The sequence below is a fragment of the Ailuropoda melanoleuca genome, chromosome 8, assembly GCF_002007445.2.
Source record: "Ailuropoda melanoleuca isolate Jingjing chromosome 8, ASM200744v2, whole genome shotgun sequence".
Taxonomy (NCBI): Eukaryota; Metazoa; Chordata; class Mammalia; order Carnivora; family Ursidae; genus Ailuropoda; species Ailuropoda melanoleuca.
This window is the reverse complement of record NC_048225.1, coordinates 77,904,986-77,921,770: the sequence shown is the minus strand read 5'-3', so window position 1 is coordinate 77,921,770 and position 16,785 is coordinate 77,904,986. Positions and strand designations below refer to the sequence as shown.

General features: G+C 35.3%; 1 protein-coding gene across 7 annotated transcripts in view; it reads right to left on the bottom strand.

Moving 5' to 3' along the window:
* Positions 1-16,785, bottom strand: part of RABGAP1L (RAB GTPase activating protein 1 like) — a 741,419-nt gene that overhangs the window by 645,556 nt on the left and 79,078 nt on the right. For all 7 annotated transcript variants that reach the window (XM_034667692.1, XM_034667693.1, XM_034667696.1 and 4 more), the window contains 3 exons: positions 14,723-14,897; positions 7,664-7,821; positions 6,131-6,241 (listed from right to left, as the gene is read on the bottom strand). In XM_034667692.1, coding sequence (XP_034523583.1) covers positions 6,131-6,241; positions 7,664-7,821; positions 14,723-14,897 — 444 coding nt within the window. The remainder of the gene's footprint in view (positions 1-6,130; positions 6,242-7,663; positions 7,822-14,722; positions 14,898-16,785) is intronic.

Sequence of the window (16,785 nt, the reverse complement as noted above, 5' to 3'; positions counted from 1 at the left end):
TTCCTCAGCTTGGAAATCTTTTCCTCAAGAAAATAACCTAAGGAAAGGTACCTGTCAATCACTCATGCTATGAAGTATGGTACTTAACACTTTAATTTCTCATTATATGGTTTTTGCTGCAAGCCAGAAAGCACAAATTAAAAAGTGAAGCAGAATATACTATCAAAACAAGCACAACTCTGAATCACTCCAGAAATGATCAAACTACCTTCTGTTAATGATGTGTTATGTATTCTTTAAAGTATAGGCAACGATTGTATTCCCCAAAATTAGGATCAAGGTGACTCATGGAAATCCCTTCTTTCTCACAGTGTGGCCCATGTTACTCATATAAACAGTTATATGCTTATGACAAATCTAATAATTGTACTCTGCTTGCTGTTTCAATATTTCATTTTGGTTCACACAGCAAGCATCAGGGCAGATCCCCAGAACAGAGTGATTTGAAAGACATAAACCCTGAAGCCAAAAATCTCTTCCCAACTAACCTTCTACAAGGCCTGAAATTACCATCATTAAAACACCACTTCTCGTTAGGAAATTTTAGAGAGGCCCATTTGCTAAGTATATATTGTATTATTATCCTGAATCATTTTATTACAAAATATTAGTCAGAAAATTAATATAGCGAAAACTGAGAAACTTCTCCCTCACCTCTCAAGTATAAAGCATAACCAACAATCTATCTAAAGCACTGAAGTGTGTGATGTAATTGTGCTAGTAATGCTGTATTTTAAACATTATGTAAAGCTTTAAAAATCTGTGTCAATTCGGTAGTTTGCAAGAAATTTTTCTGCAATATTTCTAGATGTGATGATACCAAAAACCACAGAAATGTCAGCTGGTCAGGCACAGAGATGACTGCCATTTCTGCTCTGGAAACACCAGAAGAGCTTGACCTGATCGAATCTACATAATTTAACATTTTAACTGGGGGTTCACAATAATTAGGTTTAGGTCTTGCTCTTCTCACACATCTCAGATGACAATCATCTTGCTTCCTCTCTTCAGTGGTTATTGTTGGTTTTCTCCTCTACCAATCAGTCAGCTTTTTCTCCTAGCACATGGTGCCCCTGAGTTCAAAGTCGCTGAGCAATCATCTGGATACCCCAACATCTATATTCTCACTTTCAAATTCTGCTCTAAATATAACAAAGAATACCAATTCATTTATTTCACTGGCTTGATTAATTTTAAACTCAGTGGACAATCAGCATTTAGTTGGGTACAGTCTTAAAGAGTACACACTCAGGAACCAGAAGGCTTTGGTTTAAAGCCTGGCTCTACCAGTTTTTGGCCAAGTGACCCAGGTTACTTAAGTTCCTTACTTAGCCTGTTTCATGATCTGCAAAATGGGGTAATAATTACAAAGCCTTCCTCACATGTTATTATGACAACTGTAGCATGGCCATTACAGTAAGTGCTCAATAAATGTTGGCTGTTACTATTTTCTCTCCACTGTCCAGTTCCCAAATAAAGCGCAATGTAAAATCTAACATGGATCACTGACAAAAGCAAAAGACTATTAGAAACTTTCAAGATAAGAAAGAAATCTTCACATATTCTCTAGGCAAGGTAGGATTCTATCAGGTGCTGTGTCCTATTACTATTGTAATGAGTTTGGTCAATACTGTATAAAATTTTCATATACTTTTTATTCATTTTTCAACAAGTTTTTAAAGAGGCAGCAGAGAATAAGAACATGTACTCTGAAACCAGATGGACTCAGTTCATATATGAACTGAATGACCTGGGCAAGTTACTGAACCTCTCTGTGCCTCAGTTTCTTCAAGTGTTTCTTCAAGTGTACAATGAAGGGAGTAGTACCCACACCTCTAGAACCGTGTCCAGCACAGAAGTGCTAAGTAAGAATTAAGCAGCTAACTACCAAGTTCTGTGTTGCTAGCATTGTGCTAGATATTGGAGATACTGAAATAGATGACATGGTATTTGCCTTCAAAGAAATCAAGACAGAAAATCTCAGTATAATTTGCTATATATCTACATAGGAAGGAAGCGTGATCCCCTGAATACACAGAGAAATGGATTCTTTTAGAATAAAATTATTTTTTGAAAAAAGTCCAAACATTGAAAATTAGCATTTGGGGTGGATGATGGGTGCTCTGAGGTTCAATATATTATTGTCTACTTTTGTATATGTTGGAAATCTTACATAATGAAAAGTTGTTTTTGAAAATGATAAATCAGTTCCTCTTTCCGAAGATAAGCCAAAATTATGTAATTTGGGTTTTTTCCACACCAATGTCTTTCTATTACAAACTTTGTCAGCAGCAATGTTTAAGCTAGAGTTAAGAATTCTCTTGACAAGACTGCCACCTAGTGGATTACCTTAAATTCCACCACTTACTTTTTGTAATTTAAACACCTTAAATACAACATACAATCTAATAAAAGGTTTCTTTTTTCCAAAAAAGACAAATCCAAGTATTTACAAAATCTCCCATATCACAGGAAATTCTGTCTGTTATGCTGCATGAAGTACTGTATGTGGCAGAACCCTTAGCCTGAAGCAATCTCAGTCAATTTTAGTTTGGATATTTATCGAGGTTATCAGACAAAATGTGTTTAAAAAGGGGGCGGGGGGGCAAAGAAACTTAGCATGGGTTTAGTAATTACTGCTAGATATATGAACCCAGAGTTGTTAGACAGTATCATCAAGATTAATTATATTAAAATAAAAGCAATACAGTAAGTGGTTATATATGGAATGAAATTTTTTAAAAATAATCCTAATGCTTCACAAATAGGCACCTGTAGCTTAGGTAAAATTTCTAGTGATAGCGATATATACTGGTCAAAAAAGTGCTTTATCTCAGATAACTTAAGCAGAGATTGAAATAATGAGCTCTGGAAAAATGCCTTAAAATTGCTCAACGTAATGATAATGAATTGCTCAAAATGATGATGAAGACACTGCTGCTGAAGATTATTGAGTCTGAATGAGGTTGTCTTCTGAATATGAGTGGGCAAAAAGCCCTATTTCTAAGCTATTATTTTGTGTAATATGTTTGGAATGCATGTGTAAATGTGTTTAAGCTAATGAAGAAAACAATATTAAGTACGCATTTGACTATCGTGCCTGCATGCATCAAGGTTTCAAGTTGACCAAACTTGGATCTTCTCATTAGGAAAAGGAAGGACTGCCTCATATACAAGCACAGTACAAGCCTCTATAATAGAGACATAATATACCATTAATCACAGAACTCCAAAATTTTTCAATAATGATTACTAAGAGTTAAATTACTCAATTCAACACCTAATACTTCTTTGCCAATGTTACTACAGACTTATTAAATGGAAAGCTGCTTTTTTTATGCCAGAAAGGAAGTTCTGGGGAAATGTCTTAAGGATGTAGGATGTGAAGGGACTGCCAGTGGCAAATTCTGGACAACAATAAGTTCTATAGTGAATTATAAAGTATTGCAGTGGGGAGGAGAGAGATTCAGGAGTCTATACCAATAATAAATCGATAAGTGGAAAAGAAGGGAGATCTTTGGCTTACATTAGAATGCCAAGGGCTGAATGCCAAATCTAGAGAAAGTACAGGAGATGGAAAATTGTAATTCTGCATTCTTAACAGTAAAGACTGGATCAGACAAGAATAAGAATCATGAATGAATACTAACTCAAGAAGAAAATTTGGTGAGAAGCAGGATATTTTCATGTATCTCCCCACAGACTGCTTAATAGATGCAAGGGGGGTAAGGAATTACAGTGGAGAAATCAGACATTTTGACAATCGAATTTTGGCAATCGAAATGACCACCACCAGTGAGGGACAGATGGTTATCAGATGGTTATCAGGCACCTCCAAATGTGCTGCACTGTGAAGGAAACATCACCTATGCCGCAATAAATAAGCTGGATCTGATCACACGGTAGTATCAGAGAAACCCCAAATTAGCAATGCTATATTTAAATGAGGAAAAATGGGTGTATTCTTCAAAAACATCTATGTTATAAGAGAAAGGCTGTGGAAATGTTTCCAGATTAAAGAAAGCCAAAGACATCAGGCAACTAAATGCAATGTCTGACCCTAGTTCGATCCCTGAACAGGAGAGGGAAAGGATGCTACTGGGTTGACTGACAAAAACGGAGACAAATCGCAGGTTAGAAAAAAAGTATTGTATGAACACTAAATTTACGGAAGTTGCTACATATAATGTGCTTATGTAAGTGCTATCCCTATCCTTATTTTTTGGAAATATAACTTTCCTAAGAAAGTATATAGGAATAAAAAGCCATGAAGTATGTAATTTATTCAAATTGTTCAGAAAAACGATTATGTGGGTGTGTGTATGCAGGTAGGTAAGCAGGTAGGGAGGGAAAGCCTGAGAGAAAAAAGAGGGATTGAGAAAGTGGGTGCAAAGCAAATGGGGTAAAATGTTCCCAAAAGGTGACTGAGTATACAGGTGTTCTCTGTACCAATTTTATTTTTTTACCTCGTCTATAAGTGTGAAATTGCCTATTTTCAAATAAAAAGATTCAAACACACTGCATAACTACTGCTAACAACAAAAATTCTCATCATCATTCTTTTAGGACTAAAATATTCAAAATCAATAATACCTTTAATCTTCAGCTATTTTTCATTAATTTTATGACTCACCACTATTTTTTATACCACCAAGAAAGGAGAAAAGATGACAACTATAATTTCAAGACAGAATCAGATAGCAGCATTTTTCCTATAATCTGGATACAAGCAAGAAAACCCAAGGGTGGGAACAAAGCAAAGCTAAATTCCTGACATTCTAAAGAACATTCTAAAGAGATAACCGGAATCCAGACACCTTCTCCAAGACTTAAAAGGGACAGAGGTGGCCAAGATGCCATCAGCTAGCACCTGAAGTGGCCCCCACCTTCATCCTAGTCTACAGAATTGGGGGGAGGGGCGAGGAAGAGATCATCCGTCTACAGCAATCTTAATGAAGAGGCTTTTCTTTCTCTTGTGACCATCACCAATTGCTCGCACTTCTTAAAGCTAAGTGAAAAGGCATTTGTTTTTATTTCTGGCTTTTTGCCACTATAAAAAGGGCTATAATAAATATCCTTAAAATTATGTCCTTACATAGGAGTACTTTTCTTTGAATAGGACAGAGTCCCTAGAATGGGACTGATGCATCCAATTATAAGTGGGGTTTTTTGTTTTAATTTTATAGATGTTGCCAGATTGTTTTTCAGAAAGGATGTACACACACTTCACCATTTTCCCATATCCCCACCAGCTCTATGTGTCATTTTTGTCAATCTGTTATCTTACTGCTACCTTAGTTACATTTCCCTGTCTATTCATGAATAGAGACATGTGTTTGTTAGCCAGGTGAATAGCTTTCCTATAATTTACTGATTCATACTCTTGTTTTCCCTTTTTTTCTGCAAATTGTTAAGAAATTAATGTATATTATAGATACTAACCTTTCATCCATCATTTACAGTACAAATACTTTTTCCAGAACTATCATTTGTTATTCTTTGCTTATCGCATCTTTTCTCCTACAAGATTATCTTTTTATATGATCAAGTATTAACATAAACACATAAATGTACACACGTGTATATATGTGCGTGTGGTTATACATTTAAAAGATACGTATCCATCTTTTTTTTTTAAGCCCGAGATCCCAGTAACTAAATGTACTTTTTCATTATCAAAGATGATTGAGGGGGTGCCTGGGTGGCACAGCGGTTAAGCGTCTGCCTTCGGCTCAGGGCGNAAAAAAAAAAAAGAAAAAAAAAAAAACCAAGATCCTGTTAAAAAAAAAAAAAAAAGATGATTGAGAATTTAAGGTATTTGTCTTATACATAAATAAGGAACAGCAGGAAAAAGGGATGTAACCAAACAGGGTTGAAGCAGTTATTACTGGGGGGAAAAAATTTCATGTTTATTTCTCCCATCAATTGAGATTTTCAGTGAACCAGTCACATCTAACTTATTTAAGTGGATAAAGCATTGTGATTCTTATTCTCATTTTTAAATGGAGAAACTGAAATATGGTGAAAAGCCACAGTGCGTAATACAGCAGAGATTCAATAGTATGTCTCTTGAAACACAATGGCAATGTCAATACAAGTTTTTGATAGCATTTAGGAGCAAGCTGCTTACCTTTCAATAGCTAATTCTTTGTTAGAAAGTTGCTGCACTGTAATTACAACCTTCTTCTCTATTCCTTGTTTTAATTTGAAATAAAATTTGTCTCTATCCTTAGGCACAGGGCTGAAATATGCAAAAAGAACAGAAATTATCAGTACGATAACACAATAAAATAATCTACTCCAAGGTTTAGAATCTATTCTGAGGGTTCTTAAGATGCTCTATACTCTCATCTCACCAGAGCAGCTAACTACAAATTTTATAGTAAGCAAAACAAAGTCACTAACTTTTAAACTGGATTTATAAGGGCCTTATACTTTACCTCTAACAAAGGTTAAAACCAAGATTCTTTAAATGACGTAATTTCAATTTTAGATTTTAAATTTAACAAATTTAGGAATATAGATTATTTAACTATTTTTCTAGACCCACTACTCTGGTTTGGCTGGTTGTGTGGTCATAAGAGCCTTTAACACACTGAAACCCAAGGCAAAGCAAAATGGGAAGGGTTTGCTTTTAAACATCTACAATTTGAGATAACTGTAACATACTCAAGTAAATATAACTAAAGATGGACAAAAAGATATGGATTAGGGACAACGTCAATTCTAGCCTAGGCCAGACTGACTATTCTTAAGAATTAATTAAGACAATAAATGTCTTATCTGAAACAAACAAAAATACCTTGAACAACTTATCTAAGACTCAATGTCTGTACCTATAAAAAAACAGACAACATATCTACCTAATAATTATTGTTAGAATTAAAGGCACATAAATGATCATTAAAGAGCATAACTGTGCTCTATAATCTATTTGTGAACTCAGGAAAAACATTCTAAATATACAAAAGAAGAAAATGACTGATTAAATGATGATCAAACCACCCAACACACTATTGATACCACTGAAAAGGATTTTGATTAAGAACATTTTAATGGACGGGGCGCCTGGGTGGCACAGCAGTTAAGCGTCTGCCTTCGGCTCAGGGCGTGATCCCGGCGTTATGGGATCGAGCCCCACGTCAGGCTCCTCTGCTGTGAGCCTGCTTCTTCCTCTCCCACTCCCCCTGCTTGTGTTCCCTCTCTCGCTGGCTGTCTCTATCTCTGTCAAATAAATAAATAAAATCTTTAAAAAAAAAAAAGTTTAAAAAAAGAACATTTTAATGGAAAAATTCTTACATAACAAAGTTAAAAGAAAAAATTATGTATATGCAAGTGTATAAAAATACCCCTTAGACATAAACAAAGGGAATAAATCAAATATTAAGTGATTATGGCTGACAAACCATACCTTTCTATTCTGCTTTTATTATTTTACTACATTTTTCTATAATAAATATCACTATTCTTAAATACTGAGAAAATCACTTACATAAAATATCTGAAAGCATGAGAATAATGAAACATATTCATATACCTGCCAAATATTTTTTTATCATGTTAAAGCTTTATACCAACATTGTATAGCTTCTGGAAGCTTTATATTAACCAATACTGTATTTCAGGAACAATACCAATTTTTATTCTTCCCAAATAACCTCACCTAAAGTTTCCTTTTCCATCATCTTCTTTTACCTCCAAGGAGACACTGAAGGTAAACACATCACTGTCAGGGGTAGGAATAACTGAGTCTTTCACATCAGACACTTGTCTGGAAGAACGTTTGAATGCTGTACAGAAACTATATAAAATTCTGCTTACCTAAAAGAAAAAATAATGGAATACCATTAGGCAAAGGTTTTAACTGCACTTTGATACCCCTCTCTCCTAATTCTTGAATCTGTAACTTCCCATGGTCACATACTTCAGCATAGTCTAAGCATACATTTACATATTTATGTTTCTACATATTATATATATGGCATTTTATATACATTGCTTGCTTAGATTTATATAAGCTTATATTTATGTATTTATGTTTATATGTGTTATATACAGTTTGCTTCTTTCAACTCTTATCATTTAAACATGGTAATAAGGAGGTTTAACTAATTGAAGTTCACTAAAGGAGCTGTATTTATTTAAGGATGTTTATAGGCCTCAGAATACACCATATTGCAATGAATGAATCCCAAAATAAAATCATCAGAATGGTGCTGGCCTCTAAATCTTTCCAATAAACACACAAAACAAGGTGTTAGCCTAAGTTCTCAATTTCTCTTTTCACTTCCCTCAGCTTCAGAGAGCTGGATACTCAGGCACAGAATAAAGTAAACACTGGTTTTAGCAATAAGTTGACATGGTAACGTGATTTAAAGAGATTCAAATGCTGTTACTCAGTGTTGCTGTGATATAAACGCACTGCAGGATTCCCGGCTGAAATGATCTATTTATTAGTGTGAAGCCAACCTGGTGACTACTATAAAAATATGTACATCAGTGGCTTAGACTCTTGCCCTAAAGTGGAGAAGGACTCTAGATCCCACACTTCTCTGAAGTCATTCTCTTCCTTGGCTCCAAAGGCAGCGACACACCATCTCAAAATTGTAAGCTTGAAGCACAAAAGAACTTCCAAATTTCTCAGGTCACCCATGGGTTGAACAATGAAACCGAGATGAAATAAGAAGAGTTTAACAAAGGTCTTACATATTCTCACACTGGGAGACAGAAGAGACTTCTCTAAATACGAAGAAATTCTTCCCTTTAAATAACGTGAATTCAAATTATTCACTGAATTATGTGAGTTTAAGATTATAATATTTTGTCATTTGCTTGAAATGACCGCTTACAGCAACAGAATTTCTTAAAGCATGGGGTCTTTCATTTTTCTGTTTTTGTGATGTTCATATATTCTACCTTTTTCTCATATACAGTCTATCACAAAAATAAGTGGTCCTCAAACTTCCCATAGCCACACTTACATCTACTAATCAATGATTACCCTAAACTGCCTTTCCATTGCCAAATTAAGTTTAACTAACTGACTTACACACTTTTAACTGTGTAAGAACAATGCCTGACAACCTGAAGTTCACATCCGCCAGGAGCACATTTGTACCACAGTGCTTGTGAAATTTTTTAAATATTTTAATGTTACCCCATTATAATTTTATGTAAATGAGTAAAAACAACAAAAGCAACAAAGGACTGATATAAATAAGAACTGCAGGCCTCAAATCTTACACAGTTAAGACAATGAATTCACACATTCATTTAGTAAGTATTTTTTGAGTGCCTTCTGTATACTTAGTATTATTCTAGGTGGTAGGGATACAGCAGTGACCATGGTGCTTACATTCCAGCACACCTAAGTTGAATGGGCTTCACGTAGGTAAGAAGGAATCATCAGGTAAGCCAAAAGCAGAAATATTCAGCCTCAAATGGATACTTATTTGATTTAGCTCAAAATTTAAGTGTTAGAGAAGAAAACAGAAGCAAAGAACACACTAGAAATAAAGTCACTGAAGAGTATGATTCAAGGTAAAGTATAAACAGGAGCTTTAAACTACTTTTAGTTGAGTACTCCCCCTTCCTAACATCAAATAAAATGTGAAGTCTATTGTTTACTTTTTACACATTGAACTTCAGCGTATTTTTAAGAAAATATTATATGTAAATATAGGGGAATACCTATAGGTAAGTGCTGATATATTGGTTGAGTCAAACCCCAACCATATTTATTCTTTCTTCGCCTCTCCCATATCTTCTTCTAACTATTTGATTTTCTTTACGTCGGAGCTATCAGCAAACCTGACACATCAGGCCATGCCAAAAAAGTCAAGGAGCTTGGCATATTCTAAAGTAGACAGCAAGGCTCAGCAATTTCTCTTTAAAAAGGTTTTTAAGTATATGGGGCTGAGCCAGAGTAGTTAAGAATGATGGGGGGCTGGGGAAATCAGACTACACTTTTCTCTTTTTGGAGGTAGGACACAACAGTACATTAACAGCAATCAAACTGCATTTAATCCTCACCATGTCTTACGGTTGCTGCTCCCAACAACTAGGTCAAAATCATTTGTGAATTCTAGAGTCTATGAATAGCTGGAACAGTGACCCAAGGATTGGTAAGGTACAGTATCTTCAGAAAAAATGATTATCAATGTCTATAGTTATTAAAACAAATTGGGTAACCAATTACACCATGAAAAGACTATTAAAAACATACACCATGGTAAACATTTCTATACATGTCACACTATTAAACATACACACACACACACACACACAAAAATCTACAATAGGCATATTCTTTGCAGAAGGGGAGGCTTTATTGACAAATAATACAGTACAATTTTTCCTCAGAAGACTATACCTATAGAAAGTACTAATTAAACACAAAGTATCTGTTGGGGTTGTTGATGATGAAGAGGTAGGAGGAGAGCACATGTAGATATGTGGAAAGGAGATATACCAAAATCTTAAGTCCGGTGGAATTTGAGTAACTTCTCATTTTCTTCTTTATTTTTGTATTTTCCAAATTCTCAAATATGTATTATATATAAATACTCCCAAAAAATGCTATTAAACAAAAAGGTATTTACTAACAATAAACAATATAGCCAATTTTTCCAAGATAAAGCCTTTTCGTTAATATTGGTGAAAGATAACTCTTTTAAAAATACCATATATCAAGAAAATGTTCACACAAGAAATACAGAAAAATCATTCTACAAAGGCCCTGAAAGATAATGTGTTAAATTTTTAGAAACAAATTATTCAAATATATAACTCACTGAAAGGAACTAAAATAAGAGGCATATCATACAAGAAAAATTTTTTAAAGATTTATTTATTTGAGAGACCACGCAAGCAGGGGTCGGGGAAAGAAACTCAAGCAGACTCCCCACTAAGCACAGAGCCCAACAAGAGGTTCCATCTCAGGAACCTGAGATCATAACCTGAGCCAAAATCAAGAGTCAGACACTTAACCAACTGAGCCACCCAGGCGACCCTCATACAAAAAACTTTTTAAAAACTATAAAAATAAATAGACTTATGGAAAACACTAATAATATAACTTCAGAATTAACATCCAAAATAAGGCATTTTGCTAAAATGCTATCTCAATAAGTATGTTTAGAAATAATATTTTCCCATACAAGGAATAAGGTTTCTCTTATACAGTGACATTTCAGCAATCTCCCTCCCCCGCCAAAAAACAGTGCATTAAGAATGAAGATCTTCCCAATGATACCCTTGATATTTACCATGAAATACCTCTGAATGCCTTTAACACCAGATAATAGCCATGCTTCTAAAATGTAACACTGAGAATGTAATGGATAAGTATGTTAAAATACACAAACAACAAACATCAAATGTTTTGAGGAAACTGGTTACACTGACTTAATAAATTCTGAAAGAGAGTCAACTAAGCCTTTTAAAAATATCTTTACAAAGAGTTTTGTACAACGTATCCATAAAGATGCAACAAGAGTATGTGTCTCCCCGGCTTTTTTCACTATGCTTTTGGATATTTTCTCTGCAATTCTTCAGCAGAAACACAGTACATCTCTTTCCCTGAACAAAATCAGCAACATCAAAATACCTCAGGTAAGATTCCCTAACTCTTGCTATAGGTAATCAAGGTCTACTCCAGCAGAGTCCTACAGATGAATCTCCAGGGTCTATCAAGTCAAATGTATCCTAACCCTTCGGTGGGAACACCTAATCCTTATGCCAGGTCCCTCAGAGCTATGACCTTCACTGGCTTTCCCCCTAACACTACTGGTGCCTGCTGCTTGTGGGATTTTAGGGTGAAATAAGAGCATCACAGTGATAGTTGGTCTGGGCAGCTATGCTGCTACTCCTGCTTGAGAAGTTAAGATGTCGTCTTGCTTTTAACAGACCAACTTCTTCAGATCCCATCCAGGCACTACGCAAACAAAGGAAACCAAGTAAGTGAGTGACATTGCTGCACGGAACATATTTAGGCAGTAAGTGTCTGTTACCTGCTCCTGAACTATCTTTGCCAATTGTCTGTGCCCATCAAGAGGGACCCAAAAAGTAAGGACTAAAGTTGTGTCTTCACCACAGAACAAGAAACCTAGGAACCAGATAACGAGACAACCAGTAAATGCAACTAAAGACTTCAGATTAATTAAAATGGGTAATTATTTTTTGAGGGGAAAGAGAAAGATGTTGGACATCTTCTGTATAAGGCATGGGTAAAACCCAAAGGTGGGTGGAATGTAAACTATATAAAAGATAAATACCTTTATAAAAAATAATGAAAACAAAAATCCTATTTGCCTTTTATAATATTTAAGCAACAGGAAAGTTGTTACTGAAAATTGTACAGGAATTCAGAGTCAGAGACTTCTATTTGAAACCCAGCTCTATTGTCTATTCTCTTAGCCTTGGGATAAACAAAGGGTAACCATACAATTTACCAGCCATACCAGAACTCATCTGAGAATAAGATGGAGTGCTACTAATAATATACCTGGACAACAGCTAGAAACTAGAACTTCTCCAGGCAGAGGAGCAGATAACTAATCAAAATAAATACTATCTATATCATGGAGATTTTACGAATGTCAAGGAAATGCTTATTAGCACAGTGCCTGGCATAAGCTCTACATTTTTACTGGTTATTTTTTCATTTAGAAATATCTCTCATAATAAAGTTTAATGACAAATGTCATGTATTTCTCCTTCAAATAATGAATTTTGCCACCAATGCTCCATAATAGAACACTTCCAAAAACGTACTTTAAAAAAAAAATTAAATAATACACGGACATCACTTTCTGATAACCTGCAATGTACCAAATATCCACTCTAGAAATACAATTATTATTATTTAATACCATATCCAAAATGGTCAGGCTGAGAATTCCCCCACAGCTTTGTCTACTGCTTACCCACTGTTATAGCTCTCAAAAATGACATATGGTTCCCCCACCCATAAACAAGAGGATGCTATAATCCAAAAAGAGAGTTTCATACCGTCACAATTATGAAAAATGCTTGCAAGCCAGGTCCCTTTCCATTTCCTTCTGCAGCAGTGTTTCTACCTCTCCAAGCAGCAGGTTCTCCAAGTCTTCAAAGTTCATCTCCTTGCTGTTAAGCGCCAATTACCCAGAAACCACACGGGTCTGTTAAACGCTGCCAACATGAAATGCCGGGACTCTACCCTCTGCTTCCTCACTTCTGTAGTGGAGTTGTAAGGATCAGAAATAGACCCCTTCATTCACAAACACACATTCTTTCAACGAGACACTGCCTCCTAAGTGCCAGGCACACTTCTACTCATTCACTCTCCTATCACACCTTTGACCAAGACGACAGTATATACATAAATATAGAAATGTTGGCATGAAATAGATTCAGACGTATTTTTAAAAAACTAAAAAACTAACTTGTACTTCTTACACAGATATGGGTTCTGGCTCCTATGGCTACAATCTAAATTATGTGTGTCTATGCATGTTCATTTTAGTATAAATAAAATTAGTCACCAGGGCATAAGAATTGACATATCCCTCATGCTTAGTATCAAACACACAGGAACACACATTACTGTGAGTTTCCATGTTGTCGCCAGAAATAAACTCTAAGAAGTCCTGTTAACAGCATGGTTTATTTATGTTTCATGGTAAACAGAAAATAGAACAGCTGCTTTTAGCATTTCCTGCTGACAATGTATATTTCCAAAAGCAAACACACCTTAGAGCTGTCCATCCAAACACATTTATTAATGCCTTTAAAATGGCTGTAAGCACTAAAGTTCTAAAAGTACAACCTAATTACACCTGAAACTAATATAACACTGTATATTAATTACACTGGAATTGTATTTTTAAGTTTTTGTATTTATTTAGGTAATCTCTACACCATAGGTGGGGCTCAAACTCACAACCCCAAGATCAAGAGCTGTACACTCTACAGACTGGGCCAGCCAGGCACCCCAACTATACTGGAATTTTTTTTTTAAAGTGCAACCTATTTTTCATTTGGGAAGAATCCAACAAATACAGAAAAGAAGGCAATTTCTCCATGTATTTAACAACCACTTCTCCAGTCTCAGAATAAACCACCAGTTAGTAATTACTAAGAGGAACATAACTAGCATCTTCAAAAAACTACAAGTTGATACCCCTGCTATAGGTGAGACTTGTATTTTTAATTAGGGCAGTTCCACAGTGCAAAAGTCATCCTCTGAGTGAATGCACATAACAAATAACCACCAGGGAAAACCACAGATATCTATGACACAATCTTAGTCCAATGTCGAAGTGAAAGCAATATGCAGACGTCAGTCCAGCAGAAAAATATGTTTTGTTATAGATGCTTTTTTAAAAAGTCACATGGACCAATCAACTTGGGATAAATAACAGAAGAGGCCCTTCTAAGCCTCAGCAATTACTACCATGGTAAGGTAGGAGGAGAGCTCATCAAGTAGGATTTTTCTGTTACATCTGTTAAACCGAGAGTGCCCTATCTACAATACCACTTTAATGCATAGTTATCAGATTTAGCTTTTCATATTTAGTTCTATGCCATTACAAATATTAACTTTCTCTTTAGAAATCTACTCCAAATTCATGTAACAGAGTAAATGGTGATACATACTAATTCATATGACAGTGAGACCAGGGTTCAAAAATATTACCCTAATTCATCTTAATAGCAAATTGCTACAATATATTATACTTACAGCCTCTTTAATTTCACAGGAGAAAACATGTATCTGAAATTCTTCTGAACCATGGGAACTCTCTGTAAATGCAAAGCAATTGCTCTCTGTTGTCCCATCATGTCCACGTGCACAGAATAACACCTTATAGATCGGAAAAGAAGCTAACTCCACATTGTTGGACTGGTCTATAATTCTATAGAACAGTGATGAAAAATAAGATAAAATATTAACTACCAAAGAACAAAAGCAAATAGTTCTATTATACTAATGACATATAGATATAATTATCTTAAACTCACAAAAATAAACTGGTTATTAAAATGTATTAAAATATTTTGCTATGTGTATAATATGTGTGTGTATATACATATACAGATACACATATTTATACACATACACACACACACAAATTCTTCAACTTCTTTTGACAATTAATTAATTTTTGTATCTCCTACGATGCAATTCATTTACTCCCAAAGCCAAGTATACACTGCCTGGTAAAATCTATGTCACCCATCCCCAACTGCTAGCCTTGTTCTGCTATGGCAAAAGGAATGCTAGGACAAAATAGCACAGACCATCCCTGGAGCGTTCATTTCTATTTACAACAGTACCTGTAAGTTTATCTAAGACCTAGTTCACTGTTTGACCAAGACGTCTCTTACCCAAACAAAAAAGGTCAGAGTGGGTCCAAAATTGAACTTAACAACAGAATTTAAGAAGTAAAAGGAGTTTGTCGGATTTAGGAGTGAATAACTCTCTGACTTTCCCTATGTAAATTCTAAGCCCTAGATTGATCTAAAATCTCAAGACCATGTTAGGATCTCTCTATGAAACTAAGGGGTACCCAGCAGGAATAACGAGGCAAGTCAAAATACTAAGCCTTTGTCAAGGTGTATTTGGCACTTTGAAACTAAAAAGATACCTTTAAAAGGCATTTTGACATTTTTTGAGAAATATCATATAAATATTGTATCTACAAAACCCTTTCCTGAAAAATTCAAAGCATTACCAAACCTTATAAATTTATATTGCTATTATTTAGTACTTAGAACTAAGCTAACATTTCCTCACATTCTAAACCTTAGAGAATAAGGCATTTCAGAAAGAGTTTGAAGAAAAGACTAAACTGGCCTTCAGGGAATATTACAGGTTCAGGATACATTCAACCTAATTTCTTTTTTTTTTTTTTTAAAGATTTTATTTATTTATTTGACAGAGATAGAGACAGCCAGCAAGAGAGGGAACACAAGCAGGGGGAGTGGGAGAGGAAGAAGCAGGCTCATAGCGGAGGAGCCCAATGTGGGGCTCGATCCTGTAACGCCGGGATCACGCCCTGAGCCGAAGGCAGACGCTTAACCGCTGTGCCACCCAGGCGCCCCCATTCAACCTAATTTCTAAGACTTGGTTCATTTTATTTGTTCATTCAGCAAACATTTACTGAAAACCTGCTATGGACCAGATACTACTCTCAACACTGAAGCTACAGCACAGAGAAATACAAATAATCTGCTCTCATGGAGCTTATATTCTAGTGAGGAAGTTAGACAATAAACCAAAAAGCAAAAAAATATATAATGCCAAGTCAAAGAAAGTGCCATGAAGGAGAGAAAAAAAAAAAAAAAGGCCCAAAAACAGGAAAAAGAGGAACAGTTACATGTGATTCGATCAAAGAAGGCTTCTTTTGATAAAATATCTGAAATGAAACTGTAAAGAAGCCAAAAAGCCACTGGGAAACTAAGGAAAGATTGCTTAGGCAAAGGAAAGAGAATATGCAAAGGTCCTGCAGTAGGAATCATGATGTTTGAGAAAGTACAAAGCTATTATGACTGGAATGTAGTGAGTGAATATAGAGCAAGAAAGAAGAGAGGTAAGGAGAGAAGAGAAGGGTAAAAATCAGGTCAAGGCAGTAGTTTATCAGTAGCCAAACATGGTAAGGATTTTTTAATATATAATCACAAGTGTGACTAGAGGCCACTGAGCATTGGAGAACATGATCTGATTTAAAAAAAACTCAAGAGTCAGATGACAGTAAGTATTATTCCTAATTAAGCTTAAGAGAAAAAGCCATTTTGCTTCTT